The 17408-nt window shown below is 41.8% G+C and overlaps 1 protein-coding gene across 1 annotated transcript; it reads right to left on the reverse strand.

Annotated features, from left to right (window-relative positions):
- Window positions 1–2992: 2992 nt before the first annotated feature.
- On the reverse strand, window positions 2993–5663 carry LOC109191551 (G-type lectin S-receptor-like serine/threonine-protein kinase LECRK3). The gene has a single exon (XM_019342178.1). The coding sequence runs from the start codon at window positions 5521–5523 to the stop codon at window positions 3130–3132; it is 2394 nt and encodes a 797-aa protein (XP_019197723.1). The 5' UTR covers window positions 5524–5663; the 3' UTR covers window positions 2993–3129.
- Window positions 5664–17408: the final 11745 nt, after the last annotated feature.

Below are 17408 nucleotides of genomic sequence, written 5' to 3' on the forward strand. Positions count from 1 at the left end.
TTTTGCAGCGGGGCAAAATATTAGCAAAATTGATAATTAGAAAAAAAAAATGAAACACTTAAAAAGTATATCCATAAATAATGACACATCAAAACATTATAAAAATATTCATAACAAAATATGAATATAATCAATTTGATAAAATAATTTGAATAAAAGATCCATTATAACTTAGACATCTCATTTTTTTTTTTGGGTAAACATCTCATCTCATTATTAATATATAAATGAAGATTATATTATTGTGTTGAAACAATATGTACTATTAATAATAGTGAAAATGTGAAAAGGTAGTGTTAATAGTGGAATAATAAGAAAAGAAAAATATTCATAACAAAATATGAACATAATCAATTTGATAAAATAATTTGAATAAAAGATTCATTAGAAATTACACATCTCATCATTAATATATAAATGAAGATTATATTATTGTGTTGAAGCAATATGTACTATTAATAATAGTGAAAATGTGAAAAGGTAGTGTTAATAGTGGAATAATAAGAAAAAGAAATGCTGACAACAAATAGAGGAGAATCAAACCCTGGCCTACATTTTGTCCACCCACGCGCTCATCCAACTAGGCCAAGCTACACTTTGTTAAGATTTCTCTATTTTATAATACTAATACTAAAACTTGTACTATATATACACATATACATACAAAGATTATATAAGGGGTGGGGGTGGGGTGGGTGGGGGCAACTGACCCCACTGCCCCCACTGTAGGTCCGCCTCGGCATACTTGTTTAATTCCAATTTTTCTTTTTCCAGCTCATAATGGCCATAGATTTTTGCATTTTTCGCATGCTATTTTTAAATTTTTATTAGAATTCAGTATAATCTGAATATTTCACTCATCGGAGAAGAGAGAGCAAGGATGACCAAAATTATGATATTTTTCACATAAATATGAGCTGGTAATAATGCTGAGAGATAATGAAAAGAAAGAGGAAAGTAGAACTCTATGTATTTTTAGATGGAGTGAATGGTGGGAGCTAATGATTTTCTTGGTTTGTGAATTAATTGAGTGATTTTTAGTTATTATGATTCTGAATTTTCTATTAATGGGGGTGTATAGCAATATAGGTTTTTGTTCAATTGTCTACAAACCCTCATATTTTTAGTAGAGATAGTGATTTAATATCTGTTGCATTGGTTGAGAGTACATACATTTGTTGTACACCATGGAGATTCGTGGAGGCGTTTCAAAGGGAGAGCTACTTTGTGCGGATACGTAATTCAACGAGGAAATGACTTGAATACCCCTCTACTCAATGTCTCAATGCTAACTAAGCTAATGCTTAACAAAGGATCATTGCTGGAACAAATCTGATAGTAAGGATCTATTTTGTCCAAATTAAAAGACGATGATTAATTTTGAAAAATCGCAATAGTTGGAGGACCATTGCTGGAATTAACTCGTAGACATAATCAATACTTTAAACATTAAATATAATATTTTATAACATAAATCTAATATTTTATAGCAAAATTGTAATGGACAATTATCTCATAGGTCTCAATCCTCGAGACTTGTCGGATCTAATAAAAAATGGGTCACAAAAGAATTACAGATATAATCAATATTTTCGTTTATAAAACTTACATATTGAGTTTTGCTATTTTCAAGAAGGGTCTGACTCCATATGCCGACCTCAATTCCTCGAGAGAGAGGAAAGGTTTGAGCACACCTCGACTTATGGCGAATATGCAAGTTTTATAAATGATTTGTTGAAGTAATTATTTAATTTGGCAGTTGGACAACAATTCAAAATATATTTCTATTTGTGGACTCTTTATAAGGATTCTCTATTTGCCTCTAGTCTAAGGTCTAACCATTCTAGTACTTCCATTCTAGCCCAATCGGTCCTAGGCAGATTTAGCTCGGGTAAGACAGTCTACGTCAAGCCATCGGCTCCCTCGGTTCACACCATTCCCCTCATGTCGACCCTATCACCTAGGCGAATTGATCTCCACCTCGGCTCAAAATTTTTGCGTGGGTCAAGCAAGGTCAGCTAATTAACCAGTGCTACACTCGGACTTGGAGGCAATAGGGTCGCGATCGGTTGTACGTAGGTGGTCTCACATGGCACCCGGTGACGGAGTCAGCTCAGACCGGTGGTACCCTCCCTCGAATTTTCTCTACAAGCAGATTAAGCATAGCCGCGACTTGTTGGATCATGACCACCCAATCTTGAAGGCCCAAGGTCAGTCGTGGGGCGATCGAGGTCGGTCCCCTGTTTTGTTATTGCTCAAATGATGCCTTGGTAACTACCTGACCCTACAGGTAAGGTTTATCAACTTGCGATCCCATTGAGGTTGATTCTGCCCGGGGTGACGTTGGTGTTGTGGGAATTGTAAGAATTGTAATAGTTGGACCTTGCCACCATTGGAGTGATGTTTGCAATAAAATCGTAAGAAGCAGGCTTACAAGCTCTTAATGAAAGCACTAATGGTGGAAAAAAATTCAAAAATTAATGTAGAGCAACGAATCAATTAACTAGATTAATTAATAATTAATGATAAAGAATGTAAAGATTGTACGAAAAGACAAAGTGTACTTGTAATATCGTTAATTGCTCAAAAGACGAGTACAAAGATGTTGTAACAAGACAATTCATGTCCTAAACAAAGACAAATGATTTATTTTTATACTTGGCTCCTTGTAACTGTCCGTGCATACCAGGTGCCACCCGCTCGGGGCGGGTGGTTATGGTCCTATTTTGACCACGTCTTCTGCTCATCTCGCCGACCTCAAGGATGTCGGCCCGACATCATGGGCTCAGGTAAAACCATTTTGGGTCAACCTAGCCCGGGTCGGTTCGCTTCGACTCGAGTTCATCCTCATAATGTCTATCAGTTTGCTTTAATAATTTCATGATTTAATCGGGTTTGTTTAGAAACTCGAAAAATAATTTTTTTTGGATTTTTCGTGTTTAGAAAAGTAACAAATTAAACATCTAATGTCTAAACCCATATAGGCTATACATAATTAAAATATCATCTATTTAAGAAAAGAGCAATACATTACATTGATTTCATCAGAATTAAAAAGACAGACTTAGAGATTCCAAATAGCAAAAGGAAATTAAAAATGATAAAAGATTGAGATAATGTAAGTCCCAATTACACAGCACTAAGAAATGAAGTAGGACTAGGGGGTACAGGGATATCAACTGTCCCCTCCAGCATTAGTAAAACTTTCTTCATTGAAGGGCGGAGTGATGGTTCTTCTTGGATACACCATAGACTAATTCTTACCATTCTCTCTACTTGTCTCTTCTCCACTTTCTCTTCCCCAACTACTTTACTTACCTCACCCGCCTCAAAGGAGTTGTATACCCATTCTTCAAGAACAGCTTCTTCATCACAAAGGCTCCAATCCACACTCTTTCGACGAGTGATTAGCTCCAAGAGCACTATCCCAAAGCTGTATACATCTGCTTTTACTGTCACTGCCATCTTTCTGTGCCATTCTGGTGCCACATAGCCTCTTGTTCCTCTAACTCCTGTGTAAGTTCTGGTCTGGTCTTGCTTCATATGCTTTGCCAATCCAAAGTCTGAAATCTTTGCCACACATCGATCATCCAAGAGTATGTTTTGAGGCTTTATATCACAGTGGATGATTTGTGTTTCACACTCTTCATGTAAATACAGAAGGCCCCTTGCTATATCTCGAGCAATGCCAATTCTCTCCTCCCACTCCCAGCATGGCTGTTTCTGTGGCGTGAAAAGTGTGTCAGCCAGAGATCCGTTGCTCATGTATTCATAGACCAGAAGCCTTTTAGCTCCATCTATGCAGTAACCCAGAAGCTTCACTAAATTACGGTGATGGGTTTTACCAATAGCTTTCATTTCATTCTGAAACTCTGTTTCCCCATCTTCCAAAACTTTTTCTAGCCTCTTCACAGCTACTAATTTCTGGCCTTCTGCCTGCACTCCTTTGAAAACTGCCCCAAATGCCCCTCTGCCAAGCTCTTCCTTGAAATCATTGGTTACTCTCTCTAATTCTGCATAGGTGAAAGCCTGGGGCCCAACATCCTCCCAAAACTGCCCATTATTATCTCTCTCACAGATCTCTCTATATCTCCAAATCTTACTTTTGTGTATCAGCATCCCAGAGATTGCCAAGACCAGAAGAGCAAAAGCTAATAATGAAATGCCGACAACTAAGATGGCTTTGTGCAGCTGTTTTTTGCTTTCTGGGGAATGATCAACTAGACCTCCTCCTCCTCCTCCTCCTCCTCCTCCAATATTTGCAAGAAACCCAACCTTAATTAGAGCTACATTAGAATTATCAACCGACCTTCTTCCGTATATGAGGGGCAGTCTTTCCTTTCCACATTGACCATCTTTAAACTGTGCTGCATCACAATTGCAGTCCTCCAGACAGGCTTGCTCACACTCTTCTTTAGTTGAAGTTTTGAAATTTTCATAAGAATTTCTTTGCCACACTGTGTTGTCCACTGCTCTCATTTCATAATTGATAATACCTCCACCTGTTGCTTTACAGCTTCTTGTACTGAAATTTCTATTGCACCCTGAACTCCAGTTGCCTGGAATTACAAAGTCAAATCCTGGGAGACATCTGCATTCTGCTTCTTTGTCCATCATAGTGCAATAAGCATTCAGCCTGCACAGGCCTATTGGGGCGCATTTATTATCCGTATTTGACCATACAACAGACCACTTTCCATGACCAAACGGATGTGAATACACCCTAAAAATACCATCCACATCTATTTTGGCAATATAAATTGTTTTTTCCTCTGGATTGCCTCTTGATGGGATCAAGTTCTTGATAATATTGATGGTAGAATTGATCAAGTAAAGGCTACCATCTTCATCAAGATTTAGAGTAATATTACTACCTGTTCCATCAGTGTTGGATGCATAGTAAGCATTTTGGGGAATGTATGGACCTTGGAGTGGATATTGTACAAGGTTTCCGTCAGATTGCATGGCGATAATGAAAACTCCATAGTTGTCATCATTTTCTGAAGCACTGGAAACCAAACGTTTTCCATTCAAAAGGCTCTGTCCAGGCAAAAGAGTGTTTGTTGGATTTTCAAAGCTCTGCCATATGATCTTCTCACCAGAACCGTAGACCACGAAATTTCCGTTGTCTAACATGGAAGCTGATGAAATAGGAAGAGCATCAGTAGGAATAATGTCGATATCTTGGCCTTGGCCATGGCCTACCTCCACAACTAGCCTTCCATCACTCTTCAACACCAAAGTTGAGTTGGTGGGGAAAATGGGAGTATTGTCCCTGTTGGCTGTCCAGACGGGTGTCCTCTCAGGTATGGCGGCTATGAATATTCCGACGGCATAGCCACTACTGCCTTGCTGATAGAAACCGAAAGCGAAATGGCCATTGGGTGATAGCCATGAAGACGAAGACTTGCCGGTTGGTGTTAAGGAGGAGCCTAGGCTTATGTTGGTGGAACTTTGTTGAGCTGCTGCTGCTGCTGTATAAATTGCAGCATAAAAGAGATAAAACAATAGCAAAGGGGACATGGATTTGATGTTCTATTTTGGGTTGCCTTTGTTTTTGTTGTTGTTGTTGTGTTTTCATCTTCTGGGCAGGGAATAGGGAGGGTATAAAAGCTTTTGATGAGTGAACTTTGGGCAGAGTTGACCTTCAAGTCAACACGCGGCTTGAATTGAATCTGTCACAGTACTACATATTATAGAAAATTTAGTGCTGTCAATTTAAACAAATAAAATAAAATTCAGTTGTATTTAAATATGAATATTCGTTGGAAATTCAGTCATATCATTTTCAAATACTGTGGCTGTAGTTATAATTTATTATTTGTTTTTTTTTTTTTTTGAAAGTTACTGGCTCTATTACATTGTAGTATCTATTCATATACTTTCTTAACCTACTGAAACACAAAGAACCAATAACGCCTCCACTGAGGCTCGAACACATAATCTTCCAAATGGAAGTCCAACCCGGGTACCATTATTTGTTACTACATGCATGTATGTACAAGAAATATTAATGTTCGTTTGCTAATCATCAATTAATCTATGAGTTAATATTCAAAATAATCTTCGACTATAGTGATTTTTCTCAATTTCGTTCAATACGTTTTTGATGACTTAATATAGTCCTACACTTTTGTATTTTTGCTCAATTTAGTCAATGAAATTGAAAAAAAAAAAAAAAAAAAGAACTATTTTGAGTATTAACTCATTAATATATCTATATGCTTATGTTACTGGAGTAATCTAATGTTTTTTTAACCTTCTATATAAAGGTTAGTTAACTCCCGTTATAAAAATTCATAATATTTTAAATTACTCCATCCGTATTAAGAAGGCAATGCTATAGAAATCAATGAGCTTCAGTTTGCCTTCCAGTGGTGTGATATATTTGCCAGAAGGCCTTTTGCGGTGGAAGTAGAGACTCCCTTGCCCTCACCAACTTGGCTTCGTCGGGGATAACAAGGATCTCGTGGAAGATTAAGGATGCCATCCTCTTCGTTCGCTCTTGTCTAAGTTCGTGGAGATCGTCGATTAGGCACATATATCGGGAGGCCAATCAAGTTGCTGATGCTCTTGCAACGGCTGCAGGACTTAACTTTAGCTCTTTAAGGATTTTTTGCTCTTTCGATACCTTGCCGGTAAAAGATTTGATTTGTTGTGTTTTATAATACTTTTAATATAGTTTCTAATATATAAATTTTATATACTAATACTAAACTTAGTATTATGAAAAAGTTAAATTCAAAATAACATCAGTCAAATCTTGTTAACCGAACCAGACACATAAAATGAAAGAAGAGAGTGTTGTTAAGAAGTCTTAAAGTATTGTTTATATATGCAATTATATTATGGTATTACTTTATTTTTTTGCAAATTGTAAAGTACTACATTTATGCTATAAAGTATTATTACGTATAAGTCTTAAAATATTGATTATAATTGCAATTCTATTCTGTTATATTTTATTTTCTTCAAATCGTTTATTAGAGGTTTGCTATAAAGTACTACATTTATGTTATAGAGTAATATATATAAGACTTAAAATATTGATGATATCTGCAATTTTGTTGTATTATTACTTTATTTTCTGCAAATTATATACTATAATTTTGCTATAAAGTACTACAATTATGATATAAATTATTATATTTAAAATTTAAAATATTGATAGATTACATCAGTAATTCTTTTGTGACCCATTTTTTATTAGATCCGACTAGTTTCGATGATTGAGACCTGTGGAATAACTGTCCATTACAGTTTTGATATAAAATATTATATTTATGCTATGCTTAAAGTATTGATTATATCTGTAATTCTGTCATGTAATGTAGGGCCGTTAACGAACCGAACATAAACGAACGAAGGTTGTTCGTGTTCATTTGTTAAGATTTTTGGGGTGTTCGTGTTCATGTTTGTTTGTTAAGGTTTTTGAAAATCATGTCCGTGTTCGTTTGTTAAGCGTTCATTAGTGTTTGTTAACGTTCGCAAACACGTTCACGAACGTGTTCGTTTACGTTAACGAACACGTTCACGAACGTGTTCGTTAACGTTAACAAACATGTTTGTTAACAAACACGTTCACGAACGTGTTCGTTAACGTTAACAAACATGTTTGTTAACAAGCACGTTCACGAACATGTTGGTTTCCGTTCATGAACACGTTCGTGAACCTTTAATAACCAAACACATGCACATGTTCATGATCACAATTCGTTCGTGAACAAGAAATAATCTACGTTCATGTTCGCGAACATTATTAAACGAACACTAAACGAGCTTGTTCACGAACACAAATGAACTTGTTCACGAACATTATTAAACGAACACAAACGAGCTTGTTCACGATCTCTTAGCAAACGAGCATACAACTGTTTAAGCTCTGTTCGTTTATTAACCGAGCTCTAATTTTTGTTTGTTAATGATTTGTTTACCTTAACAAACAAACATAAACGAACGTTTACCGAACACGAACACGAGTAGTTTGCCGAAAGCTCTGTTCGCTAACGCCCCTAATGTAATGATACTATATTTTCTTCAAATTATCTATTATTGTTTTTCTATAAAATAAAATATTTACGCGTATTACAGCTGTGAATTTTCTGCAGAGTTCACCAGGACCAAAGTCTTGGTCATCAAGTCAACCCATTCAAATGATTCAAATCATTCAATGGATTTATGGATCATCATATTAAAAACATTCAGTGCTTTCAATTTATGAATTTAAACAAATCTAAAATAAAATCAGAGTTCACCAGGACCAAAGTCTTTGGTCATCAAGTCAATCCATTCAATCATATCGGACATCATATTAAATAACATAATAATAATAATAATAATAATAATAATAATAATAATAATGTCAAGCACCTTGTGCAGTGTGTGGTGAATAATAATAATAATAATAATAATAATAATAATAATAATAATAATAATATCAAGCACCTTGTGCTCAGATGACATGTAGTAACTTCTCACATGCGAGAGGTCATGGAGCCTCAGTGAAGGCGTTGAGTCAGTAGCATCCAAAATAATAATAATAATAATATAATAATGGTATTAGAACAGTAGTAGAATGGAGCTGGGAGGAAGATGGCAGAATTCTTTTTTGCATTGATTGGGATGCCTTGTACAAAGAGGATGGAAGGTATTTATAGTATTAGCATGAGAATAAACAAATATTATTTATGTAAAAGATAAACTGTTGAGTTATCTTTTCTCCTAAAGAACATATTCGCCAAGGTGGAGATTGTTGAGTTTGTCTCATATATGGATTAGGAATAAGTGTTTGTCTCATACTAGGAGTAGGAGTGAAACGAGTAGACCTATTGTATAAGGATTAGATGCCTATAAATATATTGGTTGTATCCCTAAAGGGTTGTGTGTCACCATTACACCATCACAAATAATAAGAGAATACAGAGTTATCTTTTCTCCTAAAGAACATATTCGCCAAGGTGGAGATTGTTGAGTTTGTCTCATATATGGATTAGGAATAAGTGTTTGTCTCATACTAGGAGTAGGAGTGAAACGAGTAGACCTATTGTATAAGGATTAGATGCCTATAAATATATTGGTTGTATCCCTATAGGTAGTGTCACCACTACCACCATCACTATGAATATAAGAATTGTTTCACTCCCGTGGATGTAGGCACCTTGCCGAACCACGTAAATCTTGCTCTTATTTACCCTTTATGCTATTATTATTTTTCTTGTTCTTGTTAATCTCAACAAATTGGTATTAGAGCACTGTTGAGATGGTCAGTTCAAGTACAAAATTCGAGGTATCAAAGTTTGGTGGTATAGGGAATTTTGGGTTATGGCTGTCTAGGGTAAAGGATTTGTTGGCACATCAGGGCCTTCTGAAAACCTTGAAGGTGGAAAAACCAACTAATCTGGAAGAGGCTGATTGGGAGGAGTTGAAGAAGCAGGAAGCTATGAACATGGTTCAAGCTGATGACTCTTATTATAGTGAAGGTCATGTTCTAGCGGTAACTAGTAACAAATTCGAACATTGTTTGGACTTGTTGGGCGTTTCTAGATGCTAGATGAGAAGGTGGTGAGGGGCGCTGTGGTGTTGGGCAGCGCGGATACCAGGAGGGGTCGTGGACCTGGTATCAATATGGGTCAATATTGGCTCGGTATGGGCTGGGCTTGTCATGAGTCACAGCTGGTATGGGCTGGTATGGGCTGGGCTTTTGGCATGAGTCACGGCTGGTATGGGTCGAGCTTGTCACGAGTCACGGCTGGTATCGGTATGGGCTTATATGGGCTCGGTATGTGCCGGTATGGCACTGGTTAGCTGATATGGGTTTGGTATGGGAGGACTTCTCGGGACGACGAAGAAGTTCGTGAACATGCACTGGGAAACGTTTGGTGCTGCGTTGTGCGTGTTGCTGGCCAGTGGTAATTGCTGGTTAGTGGAGCATTGGGCAAGGCACACGAGTTTAGTGTGACTTTGCAGGGGCGCTGTTGTGTTGGGGCAGTGTGGATACCAGGAGGGGATATGGACCTAGTATGGGCCGGATGCAGGAAGTCAGCTAAACAGGGCAGTTAGCATGAGTCGCGGCGGTATAACAGGTCGATGGCTGAGGGGCGAATGGCTTGGAACAAAGCGGTTCGTGTACATGCACTGGGTAACGTTTGATGTTGCGTATGCATGTGGCTGGCTATGTAACACCCCGTGTTACGGCCTTTAATCCTGGATTAATTATTTAATTAATCCCGCTAATAATAATTAAATATGATTAATTATGTTTAAGTTCACCTTTAATTAATTAGTAGGGTCCGCCATGAACCGTGGACCCTTGCCTAAATTAGAGGCTTAAGCCTATTAGGAATAAAGATAGTAAACCTTTTACTGTTCAGATCCTAATTAGGAATCCTAGACCTAGTTATCTATTAGGAATAAAGGAAGTAGGCCTTTTACTGTTCAGATTGTGATTAGGATCCGCTTTAATTAATATGGACCCTTATCCCTAAAGCAAGTCCCTGAGTCCTATAAGGAATAGAATTAGTAAACCCATACCATTCGGGCCCTAATTAGGAGTCTTAAATATATAAATAGGGAACTTAGGAGACACCCGGAACCCCCCACACGCCTAGACGCCCCATCACCCCAGGAGAGCTCCAAGAATTCCCTTAGAAGAAATCAAGGAAGCAAGAAAGCTTAAAGAAAGATCCTTCATAGCCAAGGAATTAATTAAGGCTAAGAGGTAACCCATGTCTCAACAAAACCTATTTTCATAGCTATGATTTCCCCTTAGGGTTTCCCCCATATTGTTGTAAATGGCGATTGATGATGATTATTATTGATGTCGATATAATGATTCCATGAGGAATCTTGATAATCTTGATATTGGGAGTTTCTTGATAATTATGATGTTCTTGATGATTAATTGGGGTTTTGATGATTACGTGTTGTTCTTGATGATTATGATGTTTTTGATGATTAATTGTTATCCTTGATAATTATGTGTTGTTCCTACCGAATCTTGCAATTAGAAGACGAATTGTATTCTTGTTGATATAAAAGTGATTAGAACCCTAGGTTGTATCGTATGATATTATTCTTGGATTATCGGGTGGGGAAATCGCATGTTTGGGTGTTGATTATGATTAGAAAAGCATGATAGGTTATGTGCCGTTCGTTTATCGTATTTGATCCGTTAATTGTCTATGTGTTGTCGTTGACTACGTGGAAAAAGTGTCCAAGCATGGTTTCGGGTTCCACAATGGTTCCCGGGACGAAAAGTGGTGAAAAGAGTCAGTGGGGGTAGGGGACCCACCACCTACCCGCGGCAATTCGGGCAGCTCCGGCAGCGGGCAGCCGGCGGGCGGGCAGCTGCCCGCCGGGCACCCGCTGCCCGGAACAGCGATGGCCGGCGGGCAGCCGGCGGGTGGACCCCCCACCCACCGGCTACCCGCTGGAATTTTCCCCCTCGGGACCCCGGCTTCCCCGTTTGATGTTTCCCCGATCCCCGTGGTGTCCCAACGGACCCCGTTTGTCGTGCCTATATCTAGTTTGATATTTCGGATACCGTTCGTAGGTTTATGAGTCTATTATATTGCATGCTAGTTGAATTGGTATCCCGTTGACCTAGGTGGAAGAAGTATGAACCCCTTAGGACTATTCTTAGTACGTGATGGATCACGCATAAGGTTGTTATACGCTTTATCCCCCTTCCCAATGTGTAACGTGGGTTGCATGTGCTTGCTATGTGTTATGTGTGCGTGTTGCCCCAATTCGGTTGCGATCGGATTGGTTATCCTGAGCTGCGGTTCAGAAGCCGGCTACAGTCAGATGGGAATTCCTGGCTGCAGTCGGATGACGGTATCCTGGGCTGCGGTCCAGAAGCTGGTTGTAGTCAGATGGGAATTCCTGGCTGCAATCAGATGACATTTTCCCGAGCTGCGGTTCAGAGGCTGGCTGTAGTCAGATGGGAATTCCTGGCTACAGTCAGATTACACATTCTTATGAGCTGCGGTTCATAGGTCGGTTGCGATCGACCCCTCCATGTTGCGATACGGGGCAGGGTGCTGCGGGGCCGTGTCAGAGCTATACGCGCTGACCCTCATGTATGGGCATGCGATTGGTCCTGTGGCGCCAACAAAGTGTGTTATGTGTTGTGACATGGACGAGTTGTGATTACGAGCGTCTTGGGGGATGTGACTATGGGATTTATATTGGGGATTGTTCATGTTGGGTTATGATCATTGTTTATGCTTTGCCTTATCTGCCTTATCTGTTGTGAACTGCATATGCTCGTTATAACTGTTGCTTATGTCTGACCTTATCTGTCGAGTCATTCCCGGTTTTAAAGCTAGAGTTCGTAGGATATATCTTCATGCTCAAAATGGTTTTCGTATATCTATATATATCTCTATATGTATTGTATTTCAACGCGTTGGAGTGGGTTACCAGCATCTCTCGCTGAACAGATATATTTGGCTTTCAGGCACAGAGGATTAGAGCACTGGAGCGCGCTAGAACTGGAGCGTAGAAGTAGTGTAGTTTCTCTTTCGGCCTGCGTGCCATGTTATGCTTCTATATTTCGGAGGATAGTAGTTAGACAGCCTGTGCACCTGGGTTCTCTAGCCCCGGTGTGGCATAGCACCCCGTACACTTATGTTACGCTTTGGAATTTAATGAGATGTTACCTTTATTATTAAGTTTTAAATGTCTTGAAAAATCAGGGGTGTTACAGTTGGTATCAGAGCCTAAGTTTGACCCTAGGAAAAGACTCTTAAGACCGGACTTTAGGACGTTAGGCTTAAACTCTAAGTACCTAGGAACATAGGACTCAGGAACCTTAGGACGCGCGGTGAGATTGTGAAACCTACACATAACTTCCCTACACGTTGCCCTTTCCCATTCTAAAACCCTTCCCCACTTATCACTTCACCAGAAGTGCGTCGAACCCTAACTTAATATTCTGGTAAACACTGACCAGAAAAACGATAGCATGGCACCGAACAGAAGGCAATCAAGGACTCCGGAACCCGCCACCAGCGACCCCTTGACTCAAACCCTACAGCAACTAACACAAGTCGCGCAGGCGTTAAGCGACGCGGCCCTTCGCAACACCAGACCCCCACCACCTCTGGTGAATGCAAACTCTGACGTCGCTCGACAAGTCTCGAATCACCGACCACCCACGTTCTTCGGAGAAGAGGACCCCGCAGTCCTGGAGGAATGGATTCGGACCCTTGACAAGATTCTAGGGGTAGTAGAATGCCCGGAAGAGCGTCGTGTAGAAATAGCCTCGTTCTACTTCGGGCACGAGGCCGACCTCTGGTGGATCCACGAAGGACCCACCCATCGACAAGAACCAGGGTTCAACTGGGAAAGCCTCAAGGCACGATTACGTGAACGGTTCTACCCAACCCACATAAAAGCATCCATGTATGAAGAGTTCCTCCATCTAAAGCAAGGAACGGCCACCGTCGTGGAGTACCATAAACGATCCTCGAACTGGCGCGCTTCGCACCCGAACTTGTCCCCACCGAGGTGACCAAGGTAGAAAGATTCGTATCGGGCCTCAACTTCGAAGCCCGAAAGGCGCTAGTAGTAAGTAGGCCCCGGACCCTCAACGAGGCTTACGTCAGTGCCGCGAACCTCTATCGGATCCAACTACTTCAACGCGGAGCTCAGGAACAAATGCGAAGAAGGAACACCGGGAGTGGGGCACCACCGATGAAAAGAACAAGGAACGACATCGGCACAAGACCAAGCAACCCGACTAATCCAAGACCGCCCCCAGGAAGCAACGAAGCGAACCCAAGAAACTTTCCTTGCCCGAGATGCAACAAAAGTCACAAAGGGAAGGACTGCGCAGGCAACCCCTGGCGATGCTTCAACTGCGGGGAGGAAGGACACAAGGCCTTCCAATGCACTCGGCCCCAAAGACCGCGTCCCACCACCACGGGCCAACACGGGGATACCGGTCACCAAGGGGGCTACAGCGCCCCAGGAAACGAAGAAGGCCTAGGAAGGGAAAACGCAATCCCTGAAGACGAGGACCATACGGACCCCGCCGAAGAAAACCCTGAAAGCGAATTCTGTCTGGGATAAGCCATCACCCCCTTGTAACCACCCTCTACACTGTATAGACGACTTATTTAGTTTAATGACTTCGGGAGCATTATGTCTACTTGACCTAGCTACTTGGAAAGTATTATAAATAAAGATTCCTTTTCATTCAAATTCCGATTCCACTACGAGAGTAAAACACAAGTTATGCCATCCACCCAACCCTTCCTCACTAAAGGACGAAACAAGGAAAAGGACAAAAACCACCTCACCAAGAAATACTTAATGTTACCATTGGGATTGGAACCATGGACCTCTCACTTACAAGTTAAAGCCTTAACCACTAGCCCATGAACGTTTCTTGAAACTTCAGGGGGATACTCCCTTGTTAAAACCCCTCCAAATCCCTAAAACCCACAAAATCCCCAAATCAAAAACCCTTCTTCTTCTTCTTCTTCTTCTTCTTCTTCTTCTCCTTCTTCCTCCCCACACCCTCTCCTCCTCCCTCTCGCACACCCCACTGCCCCACCATAGCAGCCACCTCCCAACACCACCGAACGGACGCCGCCACCGCCCGGCCACTCCCCGGCGACGCCGCCCCGCCTCGCCGCCGTCTAGACCAAGCCGCCGGAGATCACCCGCCGTCCACCCGAGCGTCGCCCAGCTACAACCCGCTGCCCAGCCGACCCCACAGCGCCACCGCACCAGAATCGGCCCCCACCTCACCGGCGTCGGCCTCGCAAGCGAAGAATACACCGAAGTCCCGCCGCCGCCTCGCCGGAGAACTCGCCGGAAAACCGCGCCGCCTCGCCGGAAAACCCGCCGGAAACCGTACCGCCTCACCGGAAAGATCGCCGGCAGACACGCCCGTCAAACGAGTATCACGATGCCAAAGAAACCCCTCGGAATCCGCACCCCGGAATGGAACAACGCCGATTACACCGTAATTGGAGGTAAAGCACTTGAACCCGACCAATTTTCTCCGGAATTGGTTGATATGCTTAAATACCAAGGCCTTCTAGATACATACCTCACCATCAAAGGGGATACGTACCCCGAATTGGTGAAGGAATTCTATCAACACCTTGTGGCCACCAAACGGGGCGACAAAGTAGAAGTGACCACCAAGGTCCGTGGCAAGGAAATTGTGCTTTCTGAAGGCCGGTTGGCCAAGCTCTTGAAATTGACCACCACGGGTGTGTCTAACTATGACCGAAAGGGGTGGATTGATACCCAAACTACGGGATACAAGGACTATCTCGGGTACTTACTCGGGAAAGAGGACGGGTTCACCTCGGCTACTCGACCCAACCGGAAGTGGCTATCGGCGGAGCAAAAGATATTGGTTATGGTTATAACCGATAGCCACTTGCCCACCAATAACAAGAGCAAGGATGTAGGGAGCTTGGAGTGCACCTTTGCGTATCTCCTAAAACATAAAATCAAGTTCAACCTGCCGGCACTCATGCTAAAGCACATAGAGTTCTGCAAAACAAGCAACCGGCTTAGCCTACCTTACGGGATGATCCTAAGTTGGATCATGGAGAAGAAGGGGGTAGACCTAAGCCACACCGAAGTCAAGACCGCCAATGGCATGGTTTTCAATGCCCAAAACCTCCACCGCAACGACATCTACTACACCGAGGGAGGACACTATCTCACCCTCGAAGAAATTTGCCAAAAACCCGAGGAGGAACGTAGAGAATTGGTTGATCGGTTGGACATCTCCAATAAAAAGCTCAAGCGGGCCATGCAAGATTGCGGAGGCACGGAAGAAAATGAGGAACAGGAGGAGGATGACGGGCCCGACCCGACAGTGCAACCACGATCCGGAAGGGACCCGAGGGATCAAAACGAGAGCTCGGTCAATGAGCGCATTCTCGCACAGCTCAACCGGCAAAACCAAATCATGGAAGAAGGGTTCTCATCCTTGATTCGCACCACACGCGCACTCGATCAGAGGGTGGCAGCAATCGAGGCCGCCTTGGGCACTCGTGGGGCGCCCAGTTCCAGCGCAGGAAACCGAGGTACACCCATAACTTCTCTATCACAACGCCACCAAAAGTACAGCCAATCCCAAGCTAAGACAAACGTAGGGCCACACTCCAACACAGGAGGCCGAACTACGGGATGTCTAGGGGTGAAAGGGTGGACTATGACACCGGGCTTCGGGGACGAAGCCCCTTGTAAGGGGGGGAGAGTAATTATTTAATTAATCCCGCTAATAATAATTAAATATGATTAATTATGTTTAAGTTCCCCTTTAATTAATTAGTAGGGTTCGCCATGAACCGTGGACCCTTGCCTAAATTAGAGGCTTAAGCCTATTAGGAATAAAGATAGTAAACCTTTTTCTGTTCAGATCCTAATTAGGAATCCTAGACCTAGTTATCTATTAGGAATAAAGGAAGTAGGCCTTTTACTGTTCAGATTGTGATTAGGATCCGCTTTAATTAATATGGACCCTTATCCCTAAAGCAAGTCCCTGAGTCCTATAAGGAATAGAATTAGTAAACCCATACCATTCGGGCCCTAATTAGGAGTCTTAAATATATAAATAGGGAACTTAGGAGACACCCGGAACCCCCCACACGCCTAGACGCCCCATCACCCCAGGAGAGCTCCAAGAATTCCCTTAGAAGAAATCAAGGAAGCAAGAAAGCTTAAAGAAAGATCCTTCATAGCCAAGGAATTAATTAAGGCTAAGAGGTAACCCATGTCTCAACAAAACCTATTTTCATAGCTATGATTTCCCCTTAGGGTTTCCCCCATATTGTTGTAAATGGCGATTGATGATGATTATTATTGATGTCGATATAATGATTCCATGAGGAATCTTGATAATCTTGATATTGGGAGTTTCTTGATAATTATGATGTTCTTGATGATTAATTGGGGTTTTGATGATTACGTGTTGTTCTTGATGATTATGATGTTTTTGATGATTAATTGTTATCCTTGATAATTATGTGTTGTTCCTACCGAATCTTGCAATTAGAAGACGAATTGTATTCTTGTTGATATAAAAGTGATTAGAACCCTAGGTTGTATCGTATGATATTATTCTTGGATTATCGGGTGGGGAAATCGCATGTTTGGGTGTTGATTATGATTAGAAAAGCATGATAGGTTATGTGCCGTTCGTTTATCGTATTTGATCCGTTAATTGTCTATGTGTTGTCGTTGACTACGTGGAAAAAGTGTCTAAGCATGGTTTCGGGTTCCACAATGGTTCCCGGGACGAAAAGTGGTGAAAAGAGTCAGTGGGGGGTAGGGGACCCACCACCTACCCGCGGCAATTCGGGCAGCTCCGGCAGCGGGCAGCCGGCGGGCAGCCGGCGGGTGGACCCCCCACCCACCGGCTACCCGCTGGA

The sequence above is a fragment of the Ipomoea nil genome, unplaced genomic scaffold, assembly GCF_001879475.1.
Source record: "Ipomoea nil cultivar Tokyo-kokei standard unplaced genomic scaffold, Asagao_1.1 scaffold1694, whole genome shotgun sequence".
Taxonomy (NCBI): domain Eukaryota; kingdom Viridiplantae; phylum Streptophyta; class Magnoliopsida; order Solanales; family Convolvulaceae; genus Ipomoea; species Ipomoea nil.

Excerpts from the sequence above, each read along its gene's own strand:
- LOC109191551 (XM_019342178.1), bottom strand. The coding sequence starts at position 5,523 with ATGTCCCCTTTGCTATTGTTTTATCTCTTTTATGCTGCAATTTATACA.